The 13,807-nt window shown below is 38.8% G+C and overlaps 1 protein-coding gene across 5 annotated transcripts in view; it reads right to left on the reverse strand.

Moving 5' to 3' along the window:
• Nucleotides 1-2,715: 2,715 nt before the first annotated feature.
• traf1 (TNF receptor-associated factor 1) overlaps nt 2,716-13,807 on the reverse strand; it is a 44,392-nt gene continuing 33,300 nt past the window's right edge. For all 5 annotated transcript variants that reach the window (XM_078549963.1, XM_078549964.1, XM_078549960.1 and 2 more), the window contains exons 9-11: nt 12,310-12,487; nt 11,269-11,417; nt 2,716-9,263 (exon numbers count right to left, since the gene is read on the reverse strand). In XM_078549963.1, the coding sequence (XP_078406089.1) occupies nt 9,045-9,263; nt 11,269-11,417; nt 12,310-12,487 (546 nt within the window). In that variant the 3' untranslated portion in view covers nt 2,716-9,044. The remainder of the gene's footprint in view (nt 9,264-11,268; nt 11,418-12,309; nt 12,488-13,807) is intronic.

The raw sequence follows: 13,807 nt of genomic DNA on the forward strand, positions 1-13,807 counted from the left end.
GGAGTTCCCGTCCTCATTGTGAGCACCGCAGGAAAATTATATTTCCTCCCACCCATAATTTTGCACATTGGTGTGGGTTTGGAAGCCCTAAAAAAAAAGCACCCCTTGGAGAGTTTGTGACCATCGGGGGAAACCTGTGAGGAGTCAGGAACATTCTGAAAAGTAAGTGTAAAATGTTTTGACAGCTTCAAATGTCACTTTTAGATGTTGTATTGTAATGTAGATGCATTTTTCATACAGTGATTCATCATGGGGATCTGTTCTGCAAAGGTGTACTGGCCATGAATTTGTAAATGCATTACACTATTATTTTCATTGAAAAAAGTGCCATAACGCATCAGAAACGTGAAACAACTATCCTGTTGGCCTCTGTTCTCATGTTTTGTTCTGTGATTTAAGTCAACTGACAGCTTGGGCTGTTAAAGAGAACACTGCTTGTAAAAGTTGAAAGTTATCTTTGCACCTGCTCCTCTCAATTAATTGACAAACACCCTGCTTTGAAATGGAAAACCATTGTTCTGTCATTATCAGTAAAAGTAGCTGGAAGCTTTTGTTATGACAGCTGTTGTCATTATGAATGCCTGGCTGGGTTTCAAAAGCTTTAGCTCAGCAGGTGGTCTATTAATCCATGAACAATTGAAACTTTTAAGAGGCTGTAATAACAATATATCTTTGATGTGGTTTTTGTTTGATTACAAGCCTAATAGGCATTTTAAAGGATTACTTTTTTTGCATGGAATAGTTCTTTTCCAGTATCAATGATATTGAAATAAGTTATTAGATTGTAGGAGATTTTTTTTCCCCAAAAATTAAGAATTCCTATTGCATGGCTCCTGAGAACTGTATATGGTTCATATTAGATGACTTGTTATGAAGGATACACAAAGCCTTCAGAGAGTCCTTAAAATGTTTTCCAAGTTCTCCTTGAGATCAGGTGCCATCCTTAAGTTGTGAAAAGAGGATCTGCTTTGGAAGCTGATTATTTGACAGGTAGATGAAGCATCCAGAGCGATAGAACTGATTTCACAGGGCCATGGTTACGATGCTGGAGAGATTGGCTTAGTTAAGGACGCTGGAGTTTGTTCACCTGTCTTCCCACTTGACTTTGAGTATCCTGTGGAGATACCTCTGATGGAAATGCTCCAGCAACTGTAGGTGCTTCTGGTAGGTGACTCAAGTCTCATGGCCATAAAGAACGATGGTGACAAAAATGGCATCGTAGACTCAAGCCTTTTTACTGTTATGGGGATCTCTGTTGTCAAAGGCCTGGTTGTACAATTTTTGGAAGGCTGTGCTGGCACAGCCAGTTCTGTGGTGGATCTCCACTTCAATAGTGACCTTTTGAGAAAGGTGGAAAGGTAGCTGCCCTGATAGAGGAAGTGTTCAACAACTTCTAAGTCTCCCCATCAAAAACAATAGCTGGAAATGTAGGTGCTTGTCCAGGGGTAGGCTAGTGGAGGATTTTGGTCTTACTGATGTTGAAGACCCCTCAGTGGACTCACCTTAGCCACCTTTTGCCAAGTTTAATATTTCCCATGTGTACCTCATCAGTAGAAAGATTACTTGTTGACCCCATGACCCACTACCTCAAACTACTTTGCAGACAAGGTCATGTCTCGTAGCAGATTTGGGCTTACATGTAGAAGCAACTCCTCTGGCCTGAGCACAATAAAAAAAAGTACAAAAGTGAAATACAGCGGATGCTGTGAATCTGAAATAAAAATAGAAAATGTTGGAAATACTTAGCAGGTCAGGCAGCATCTGTGGAGAGAAAGAGATAACACTTCAGGTCAATGACCTTTCATCAGAACTGGGAAAAGTTAGAAACGTAATAGGTTTTAAGCAAGTGAAAGGGCATTGGGGGTTGGGGGGGTGGGGTTTGCGGGTTGGGGGGCGGGCAGTGTGGAGAACGAAAGGGAAGTTCTATGAATTAAAATGGCAAGAAAAAAATAAAACATCTGGAATGCCAGAAGTTGGATCATTGTAAATCTCTCATTCACTTTAAAAAACTGGATAGGTAACAATTCAAAAAATACCCCACAAATTTGTGAAAGGTCACATTTCCATCAACTCGAACGCTTTTAGGATTACATCGGTCGTTTTATTACACTGAAGAGTGTGGAGAGATGGGAGGTTCCACGTGCATGCAGATGACACCCAGCTCTACCTAACAGCCATTTCTCCCAATCCCTCCACTGTCTCCAAGTTGTCACACTCTGCCTGACATTCTATACTAGATGAGCAAAAATTTCTGAAATATTAATGAAACCAAAGCCTTTGTCTTTGGTTCCACCATAAACTCTGTTACCTCACCACCAACTCCATCCCTTTCTCTGGCAGCTGCTGGAGGTTGAACCAACATTGGTGTTGGATTTGACCCCGAGGGGAGTTATCAATCACATATCAGCCTATTTCAACCACTAACGTTATCTGATCCCCCCTCTGTCTCAGTTCAAGCTTTTGGTCATCTGCCTCAATATCCCCTTATGTGGCTCAGTGTCAAAGTTTGTTTAATAACATTCCTGTGGGGTGCCTTGAGGCATTTTATTATGTTAAAGGCTCTATATAAATACAATTGATTGCACCAGACTGCAGTAAAATACAAATAATTAGAACAATAAAGATTGCATGAATTTGGAACCAATACAGATGAGTGTATTTTGCAATTCCAGACATTGATTAACATATGAAAATGAAGAACACTAAGTTATTAAATGTATTTATTGTTTTAATTTTTGAAATGAGTTGCCCAGAACAGGTACAATTGGCCAAAGCTTAACATTCCATTATTCAAATACATTAACAACATCGAAGAGCAGGCTGAATAGTCTCACTTGAACAATGGTCCCTTTAGCAAGATACAAAGGACTACCTGTGCCCATGGATTAGCATCTTAGCTTAAGTCACTTCCCCCAGGAGAGGAAGTGAGGGGAAAAAATAGCTGGGGAAAGCCATGGAAAAGGCAAGAGCATACGTCTCAACTCTGCACTATTTCAGTTATTTTTCAATAATAGGAGTTCTTGACCCTCTCGCCATATTCATTTTTAATGCTAAAGCAACACTAAAAGTGGCTGTAACATCCTTCCATTGTTCATACATGTACAAAAAATGTTTAAAATAGATCCTGCAAACATTAACCATTGCGAACAATGACAAATAACAAATCATCACCTTATATAAACAAATATGAAAAGTTGAACAAAAAGCATTCATTTCCAATACAATAAAAGTTGAGTATTTACAAAATTACTTATTTTTTCCAAAAAAGTTCAAAAACAAGAATCTTCATTTAACCTTTATTGTAGAAAAACATTCAAAGGTGTTTCACAGAAGCATGACAAAAATCAACACAAAGTAAATGTGGCTAACAACTTGGTCAAAGAGGATGGTCTTAAACAAGAAGTGGCAGAGGTTTACGGAGGGAATTTCAGATCTTCGAGTCCAGACAGCTGAAGCCACAGTCATCAATGCTGGAATGAAGAGTGGGAAATGCACGAGGCCAGAGCTGGAGGAATGCGTAGTTCTTGGAAGATGGTAGGGGTGGTGAAAATTAGAGAAAGGTGTGTAGAGTTCACGAAGGGAATTAAACAAAAGGGTAAGAATTTTAAATTTGAGGTGCTGGGGGACCGGAAGCTAATGTAGGTAAGCGAGCAGATGGGTGCAGTAAAGGATCCAGAAACAAAGTTGTGGTTGAGCTGAAATTGTGGAGTGTACAGAATACAAGGTTGGCCAAGTGAACAAAGTAACAGTCAAGTTTTAAGGGGTTAGCAGCAGATTTCCTGAGGCAGGGGCTGAGAAAAGCAATATTACAGAGGTGGATCTATGGAAAGTGGTTTTTGAGATGGAGGAAATAGAGTTGAGAGCAAAACTTGGGAACAAATAGGATGTGAGGTTGTGAACAGTTTGGTGAAACCTGAGACACTGGCTAAGAGAACGTGGGTGGGGGTGGTGAATGAGAAATAGAATCGGTGAAGAGCTAACAAAGTTTGCGGTGAAGGCAAAAGACAACGGCTTTGGTTCTCTCTGTATTTAACAGTATGACATTTTGGCTCATCCAGGGTCAGATATGGACAAGCAGTCTGACAACGTAGATAGTGCAGCAGTCAAGAGGAAGATGGTGGAGAGGTAGAACTGGGTATCATCAGTGTACATTGGAACCTGGTATGTGGTTTGGATGATTTCATTGAGAGGCAGCATGTAGATAAGATGTAGGAAGACCAAGGACAGATTCTTGGGCGACCCCAGAGGTAATGTGGTGAGGTGGAGATTCTCTGCACTTTTACCTATCCAATCATATTCAATCAGCTGAGGATAGACGCACTCAGTTGACAATGGAGGAGAGGAGTTGAAGAAGGTTGGTGTAGTCAGCCATGTCCAATCGCTGCAACCAGGTCAAGAGGATGGGGAGAGATTCTGTCCTATGGTCACAGTCATCAGGGTGGATATGGTAGTGTATTGGTTATGTTACTGAACTAATAATTAATCATCTAGAGATTGTGAATTCCCATATAAGCCTGCCAACTGGCCTGTATGGAACTCGTAACCCACACCAACACCTTCTGAGATGGCCTAGCAAGTCTGTTAACTATTAGCTGGACAGTTATGTCGAACTATTACCCTGAAACTCACTATCTAAACAAATTTAGAGCACCCGCACAACAGATTGCAGCCGTTCAAGACGGCAGCCCACCAATACTTTCTTAGGACAACAAATGTCAGCCTTGGCAGCCTCACCTGCATCCAGAAAATAAAAGTTTTTTTGCTTTTATGTTCATTTGTGCTACAATATACACAGATAACTTAGAAATATTCTAAAACGCAGACCCCTAATCAGTACAAAATTTAATGACATTAGATAGATAAATCTTGTGGAAATTCAGCAAACTACTTTATTAGCATGAAATAAATTTGGTTTTGTTAAGTACTTAACACTCAAATTTATACTATCTAGATCTAGAGTAAAGCTTTTTACTTTAGATTACATATTTCTTTTGAAAACAGATATGTCATGTTCAAATGCACTAATGTATTAACAGTAACTAAATACACTCCCATGCGTAAATGCTGTGCATTTCCTTGAATGTACACCAGAGGCCCCTCTTACAGTATATTAACAAGAATGTATAACCGGTATCCAGCATCAATGAAGTGTTAACTAACTACAGCAACTTTTCATAAAGAACCCCGAGTTAAGTTTAAGACAGATTAAAGTCAGACTGCTAGGCATTAAGGAGTGGCTGAGTGCCTGAACAGCCACTTATTCATGCCTAGCAATCTGATTTTTCAGCTTAGATACATGTTAAAAGGCTTTAATCTTTTTGGTCAACACACAGGTATAAATATAAATATAGACAGATACCTGTCTTAAGCATAACTTGGGGTTCTTTATGAACAGTTTTTGGCATCAGTTAGCTCTTTTTTTATTGAAAAAACAGGCTATTGTACACACACTTTAACCTACTGCTGCTAAAATGGCTTGCCTTCCATTTGTAAAGTTGTATTTTCAAATATTTACAGGGTGATGAAGAAAAATATTTAATGCAGTAGGGATAGGAAGCTTCATTTACATCAGCTCTTCTATAATATAGACCACACAAAGTGAAGTCTGTTAGGGAAGTAATTATACATATTCTTCTATGCAACTGTCTATGGGGATTCAGGAAGTAACGATTTCTAAATGCAAAAATATTTAGATATCTTAATAAAGGAACACACTGTTTTATGCTGCCCAACAATAAAATTCACATAGAATGAATTAAACTGCTCTGAACTACATATCTTGATTTCTTGTGCAAGTTTTGTGAAGTGATGAAATTCTAGAGTCTCAATATCAATCAACAAGTCATTGAACCATATCTCGAACACCAGTGCACTCAAAAAAATGCTCCTCACATTACAACTTGCATGTAAATATTGGTCCTCAAATCAAATGCTCTATACCTGTTCCTTGCAGAATTTAATTTATGAAACCAACAAATGGTGTTGTGCAAGCAAAGTCACAACTGTGATACACGAAAGAGGGGGGCAAACATTTTGTTTTTTGAAGCACATGCATTTATAGATAGTAGATAATGTTCTGCATCTAGTGTCTTGTTATTTTCTTCACATTTCTTGTAAGGCTATTTACTTTCCCCAGTTTCTGTAAGTCAATTAATTTCTTCAAACTTGTCTTGTGTTTGGCTAAGGACTTAGCCATGTTCAGAAGGAATGCAGTCAGATGCAGCTCATTCACACACAAATGAAAATCAAGTAAAGGTACAGTTGGCCTTATTCTGGCAGGTAGATATCACGCAAATATAGTTACCGCTGTTAGCTATACTGAATCTCAAGGTGGTATGTTTTATAGAAACTACATACGCAATAATATTGAAGACAAGCAATCTTACTTGATTGATGGTTTCATGCTGCAGTGCTATAAACGCAAAGAAAGCTAAGATTTATAATATGCTGTGTGTTTAGTCACACTATCAGACTGGTAACTAGAGTGAAGGTACAGATCAGCCATGATCTAAATGAATGATGGAATAGGCTTGCAGAGCTGAATGGCCAACTCCTGTTCCTATGTTCCTATGTAAACTACACATTTAGATTCAGTACATTGCCCATCCTGCACCTCGTGGAGGTAGCGGCAGCTAGGACAAAAAAAAAGAAAAATTTAAGGATTCAACTCAAATTGAATTATTAGCTTGAGAATGATTAAGATTTCTGGGCAGTTTTAGCTGATTTAATCTGCCCTACCACCCGCTTCTTTTTCATTGTGCTGTTAGGCAAGCCAATTATACTATGCTGTTGGCCTACATGACATACAACTTAAATTATAGTTGGTACTGACTAAATGAATCCTGTTCTGTAGGCAGAGCTGGTTTGTTCAATGGTTATTCCTGTAAGAAACTGTTAACAAATAAGTGCCACTCCTAACAAATTTCCAATGAGTTACTACAGAATTGCATGGCCATCATGTTATTACAATGCAAAATTTGTTCTCAGTTAAGGAGAATTTGTAACAGTGTTAAAAGCTCAACATTTAGCATAAACAAAATCAAAAGAAAGAGGACCAAAATACAGCTTCAATAGTGTTCAAAAATATAGCAAGAAACTTAAACCTGTACAAATTTCCTAACCACAAATCTTAAGCCACGTTGCCGCAATTATTGTTCAAACTTTGTCAACATTTAACATTGCAACTTTAACTGTAACAAAGTAATTCAAAATTTTCACCATTATGAGGTTTTGTTGAACAAATTTCTGAAGTCTCTCCCTCTCAATTAACATCTTATAGATTAAAAAAATTACTTATGTCAACAGTCGATCTACAATTAATACTAGTGTTATATAGGAAGCAAATGGTAAAAGAAACTGGGAAATAATGAGGAGGGGGTGGAATTGGAGAAATGAGAGTACAAGAAAATACAATAAAAGTAGATGATCTTTCTTCAAATATCCAGAAGAACCCAACTCATATTGAATGAAAGAGACACATTAAATGATCTTCATTAGCAAAGACTAGTTTTAAATAAGTGCTTTCTACAGTGTATGTTTTGTACATGTGGTATGGCCATGGCAGTCTATCACTTAATTGATATACATTGATATCAATATGTTTTGACCAGTTTTGGTCTCCTTATCCACAGAAGGATCTGTTCATGTTAGAGGGGTGCAACGAAGGTTCATTAGATTGATTCCTGGTATTAGAGAATTGTCCATGAGGAGAGATTGCATAGAATAGCCCTATATTCATTGGAGTTTAGAAGAATGAGAATTGATCTCATTGAAACATATAAAATTCTTAGCTTCAAAGCTAAGAGGCTGTTTCCCCTGTCTAAGAGCGAGTGGTTATCACCTCAGGATAAGGGTTAGGGCATCCCAGACTGAAATGAAGAGAAATTTCTTCACTCAAGAGGGTTGGAAATCTTTTGAATTCTCTACTCCAGAAGGCAGTACGTGCTCAGGGGTTGAGTATATTCAAGATTGAGATTCATAAATTTTTGAACAAGAAGGGAATCAAGGGATACGGGATAGGGCAGGAATGTGGAACTGAGTTAGAAGATTATTCATGGTCTTACTGATTGGTGGAGCAAGCTTCAGGGGTCACATGGGCACTCCTGCTCCTATTTCTTTTGTTCTTCAAAACTCTACTGTGTTACTTTCAACTTTTGTTTTACAATTTCCCTTAACTAGAGAACTAAATCAAAATGACATATTGTATTGTGAACTCATGTTCATCGAGGCCCATACCAAAACAGTGAAACATTCTATCATCCCAATGAATTGAAACTGACTCTGACTTTAGGAGTGAAAAGCAACAAAAGATTTCCATGGAACAGCTTCTATTGATTAAAATAGAGGTAAAGACTTACAAATATTGGCCAGATTAATGGGGTAGTAATGCAAGTATCATTAAAAATTAACTAGGTAGATATTTTCTTTAGCTGCCATTCATTTTAAATTTACCTTAATTTCCTGCAATAAATGGACATTTCTTTCAAGCATTCTTTCCATAGTGACATTTAGACCCATTAGCCTTTCTCTGAATTCATGCTAATAATCACTGCCAACCAGGCATAGCAGCAATGTGCACCCATTGATGGGCAAATTAAAATGGCATATGTAGCTGTCAGTCAGTGCCTGAGGACAAAGTAATGAATGCCTTCCAGATCCCAATGGTCTTCATATTCAAGCAAAAAGCTGCAAGAACCTGTCACGTGATGCAGAAGTTTTCCTTTCCAGCAGCGCTGAAAATGAACAGTTATAGATGTATGATTCTGAATCAATTACCTTGATTTCTCATCTCCAAAGATGAAGGAAATATTTACATATTAGGCTGCACTATTAACAAGAAGCCGCTTATAAGATCAGGTTAGATCACACAGTTCACTTTGAACAGAGATACCTATTGGAGATATTGTCCTATATTTGCTACTTTTTTCTGTAAACAAAAAGTGAGCATGATACTCGGCATAATTTATCAGAGGCATTTTCCAGAGTATAAAACAAAGCAGCAATAATGCAGACTCATTTTGGCAGGGTTCCACCCCTACTCCCAGTTAAGTGGTGGCATCTATAATACATTTAATGAACAAGGTGTCATCTTTCACATAGGCATGTTTAGGAGAGTCAAGTTTGGACAATGGGAAAAACATAGGACAGCCACTGGCAATATTCATCTCGTTCACTGGCCTTTGAAATGAGGAGGAATTAACATCTGGACGAAAGGCATCAATTAAATGTTCCCGGTTGTTCTGGTCCAGAAGCATGAAGGTGACCTTACAAAGGGAAAAAATAAATAAATATATAATGTTGATAACTTTTGGAAAACATTTTGAAATACAGGACTGAGCATTGGATTTGATGTGGAATAGATTTCGAAACCATTTTAAATCAAGTTAAATTGAGGATTATGGATGATTCAGAGCTGAACACACAATGCTTTGATGAGATCATTTGCAACTATTTTGTACAAACATTAAACTTTCCAAATTCCAGTTTTCAACAAACAAAAGATATGTATTCAACCCAGCACAATCTACATACAACTGCATTTGCAGAACAAAAAGTATTTTATTCTTTTAGTTTTGTACAAGAGTATGATTACTGCATGGAGGTAAAGAGAGACACAGATTAATCTCCATCAAGTGTTTATCTTAAGTAAATTCTGTTGTTCCAACTTGAATTACTCGTCATCTTGACCTAATGGCCTGATGAAGTACTGGAGCAGCTGCTTCTAAGGCATGGCTGCAGCAATGTTCTGTTCCTCTCCCTGAGAGTTTCCAGCCCATGGGCATCTTCAAAGTCTCAGCAACGCTGCTCTTTGCTTGTCTATTCCCTGATATAATTGAGGACAATGACATTGGATTGATCCCTAGCCCATTTGCAGTACCTTCTCTGAAATAGCCTTATGAAGACTGGTAAATCCCTCTTGGGAGTCATAAGTGTGCACAACAGTCATGAATGGGATTCAGTGCTTTTTTAAAGCCTACAACTGTAGAGTTGTAATTACTGGTTGGTCTAGCACAGGGGGCATTATTAGCTAGTTCAACACAATAGCAAGTAGACTTTTCAGTTGCCAAGAATTTTAATAAAGGCTGGCTCCCTTTAGGAGTCTAACAATTAATTCACTGTTGAACAGTTCTTGTGATACTTGTTTTAGATATTCATGTCTCCCATGAGAACAGGATGACCAATAGCATATACACAAGGACCTCTGTAAAGACCTTTTCCATAACTACATCTTTAAACTGAGGCTTCCCATAAACATGACCATCATGTCAACACATCATTGATAGTAATATCAATGTGTGTCCCAATGACTGGGATGGAAGGGGTGTAAATGGCAATGGAACATTGGCTGTTTCACGGAATGATTTCCTATATCCAATGGTAGATCATCCACTCTAGATCTTTGCAAAAGTAACTGAATAATATCTTCACACTGTTGAACAAAATGGAAATGAATTGCACAAATATTCTGATTCTAAATAATTCTGTAATTCCACTTTTTAAAATACCCAACATTAGAAGGGTAGGGTAAAACGTAAGTGTTCCAGGAGGGTGAAAAAAACAAATTACAAAAACACAGGATAATCCATATGCAAAACATTGGGCGGAATCTTGCGGAGATGTTGGGGGGCTCCCCACGTCGCCACTTTTCGGGAAGGTCCGCCATATCTTGTTCTGCTAAGGCACTTGACAGGCCAATGGTGGGCCTTCCCCTGGGATCAGGGGGTGTGGGGTTGAAGTTACACCCACTGAAAACTCCCAGCCAGAGGCCAGCAGGTCTATTAAATTGCAGCACCATTGGGGTTTGTGGCTGCTGCTGGTTATGATACCCAGCCGAGGTCGCTGGATCCCAGGCCACAGATGAGTGATGGCGGTGGTGTGTGGCGCTGGGGAGAGGGCTCAGCATCAAGGATGGGTGTTGGCTCTCATCAGGCCCCCCCCTCCCTAATGTCAGGTCTCTTGATCAGGCACTGAGAGCATTTGGGCATTAATTGCCCACTTCAATGCCTCAATTGGCTGTGGGGTGGGGGAAGGCCATCCATGAGCATTCCCATCATAGACTTAATCAAGATGAAGGCAGGAAGGTGGCCAGGTCCCCACCTGCCACCCTCCCACCTGATTAAATGCCACTCCTGCTGCCAAACCTGCACAGGGGAAGGCACAAGATTCCACCCATTATCTCTGTAAGTTCCTCAAATGTATGCAAGTGATTGTAAATAATGATTATAAGGTATTAGAAACATTAAAATTTCAGCTGAACATTATACATACCTTTTGCTTAAATGGCCAATATAGCAAGGCATCATATTCGCCTCTCATTACAACAAAGAACAAAGAGATATGAGTTCCTCGTCCAGTTCCATCTCCATTTAAATACATTCTCATACACACCTTATACCCATATTTGCTGGTATAGAATGCTGGGAAAAAAAGAATCAATAATAAGAGAATGTCTTGTTCAGGAACACGTTACTACATAAACACATAAGACGATGAGTCTAGGATTCATAAGTTTTGTACTGAAAATACAATTTATTTCAGGTTCACTGCTGTCATCTTCAGTGTTTTTGTTATCAGTACAAGTACACCATTGCTGCATAAATGGATATCCTTTGGTAAGGAATACACAAGACCAAACCTATGAAATTATCACTGAACAATTCTTTCACTTTCTGTAGTGCAGTGAAAATTTTAATCACAGTAGGGAAATGAAATGTCAGCAATGGTGTATTTGTTACTACTGATAAATGTCCAAATTGAGAAAAGCAGAGGTGTAGGCACATTATCACAAGGAAGGCATAGAAAGGAAACTTCAGGTAAACAAGGCCGACAATTTCAATTTAAGGCTGCTGGAGGAGTTGGCGTGAAAATTTCAAATCTCTCATCAATTATTTTCTGGAAATAGGTAACATCCCAATGAATTTAAAAACAACAAATATGATCCTCATCTTCAAATAAGGGGCAGAGGATCAGCCTTCAACATTACTGGGGCCTACCTCAACTGTGTGAAAAGTGCTCAAAAGTGCTTGACACCGTCTCCATAAAAACTGATTCACAAAACACATGTCCATGGGAAGCCATTACACTGGATTAGTAAACTGATTGACCCACGTGCAGAATGACTGCCTCAATACTTTTACATTTCAATGCTAAAGAAAGGTTAACTTGTGTACCTCAGGACTGTGATGCTAACAGATGTGCATTAATATTGTAAAGTCAAATCATTTCAAACATAATTATAAGCAGAGGCTCTCATATCACCAATTCAAGGACTGAACAATTATTTTACTTAAAAAGAGTAAAAAAATGTACCTGAAGAGGAAAGGCTTGTTATGCGCCCTGAAATGGCTTCCTGGCGCTTTCTACTGACATCAGTAATTTTCCACAGCAATAATCCCTCATAAGAGATCTGCTCCAAAGCAAGCATTTGCAAACGGAATTCATTGATGATCACGTCTTTCAAAGCAAGGAGATGCTGCTGATCTGAAACCTAGAAATAGATTCAAGTGTCAGACAAAATGCAAAGTTTATTTACATCACGTCTCACACAAACTATTAAATATCACAACTGCCTTCAAATTGCTACTGTAGTGAGTCACCTCTAATTGTGATTGCTGTGTTGCACTCTACTGATGTTATGTTTATGAGCCCTGTACTGCTGAGACCAGGGGTCTTGTGGCGTAGTGGATAGCATCCTTGCCTCTGGGCCAGGAGCTCTGGGTTTGACTCCAAACCCAAGACTCAACGGCTAAGGAAGGCACATTCATAATGTGATCAAAGAGGTCGAGTATCAACTTGTGAGTTCTCCCAACACATGCCAATGTCAGGCAGTAAGGGTGGAAGAGATTCTTGGTCAGCCATGTGATGGAACAAACATTGGAGTCTTTACCATCACTATCCATAGCTGCAGACTACAACATGCATGCAAAAGTGCATGCTGCCACAGCAACCTGGACTCTCGGAGTGAATTGTCCACACACGACACACCTCAGACATGAAGATCACCGTGATTCTCAGGAATTGCAAAATCATCAGATGGCAGGTCAAATCAAGCTCCATCTGCATGTCACCTCACGACTGATTACAAGTAATCTGATCTAGGAGAAGAGTTCACATCTATCTCCTGTGTCTGAAAAGCTTCTGTCAATTGCTTGTGAACTTTCTTTATGTAAACCTATGGGAATCTAATGATAGGCAATTTAAATATGGGTGGTTTTGTTCTCGCTATTTGTGTTGAGCTACTGACTATGTTACTGGATACATCTATAATGTTCTGTAACGCTATCTTTTAAAATAAACTTAAAAAAAAATATTTGTTCGAGATTTCAAAAGAATTTCCAGTTTTAAGAAACTGTATAATTATAATTTGCACATCAGTCACAAATTCTTATGTGGCCTCTAACTGTGTACAGAGTATGGATAAAAAACAAATTTGAAAGTACATAAATGTAGTCACAGGTTATGACACTTGGTTAGGACAGAAGGGTTGTGGATTGATTTGGAAGAATCAGCATGGATTTGAAGGAAAATCATGTCTAACTAACTTGGAGTTTTTTTGAAGACGTAACGGAAATGGTTGATGAGGTCAAGGCCGTTGGTGTGGTGTATATGGACTTCCAAAAGGCGTTCAATACAGTATGACACAACAGACTTGTGAAGAAAGTCATAGATCATGGGACAGTAGCAATGTGGATACAAAATTGGCTGAGGGATAGGAAACAGAGAGTAATAGTTAATGGGTATTTTTTGGGCTTGAAGAAGTTTGTAGTGGAGTTCCCCAGGGGTTGGTATTGGGATCCTTGCTTTTCCT

The sequence above is a fragment of the Cetorhinus maximus genome, chromosome 10 (genome assembly GCF_964194155.1).
Source record: "Cetorhinus maximus chromosome 10, sCetMax3.hap1.1, whole genome shotgun sequence".
NCBI lineage: Eukaryota > Metazoa > Chordata > Chondrichthyes > Lamniformes > Cetorhinidae > Cetorhinus > Cetorhinus maximus.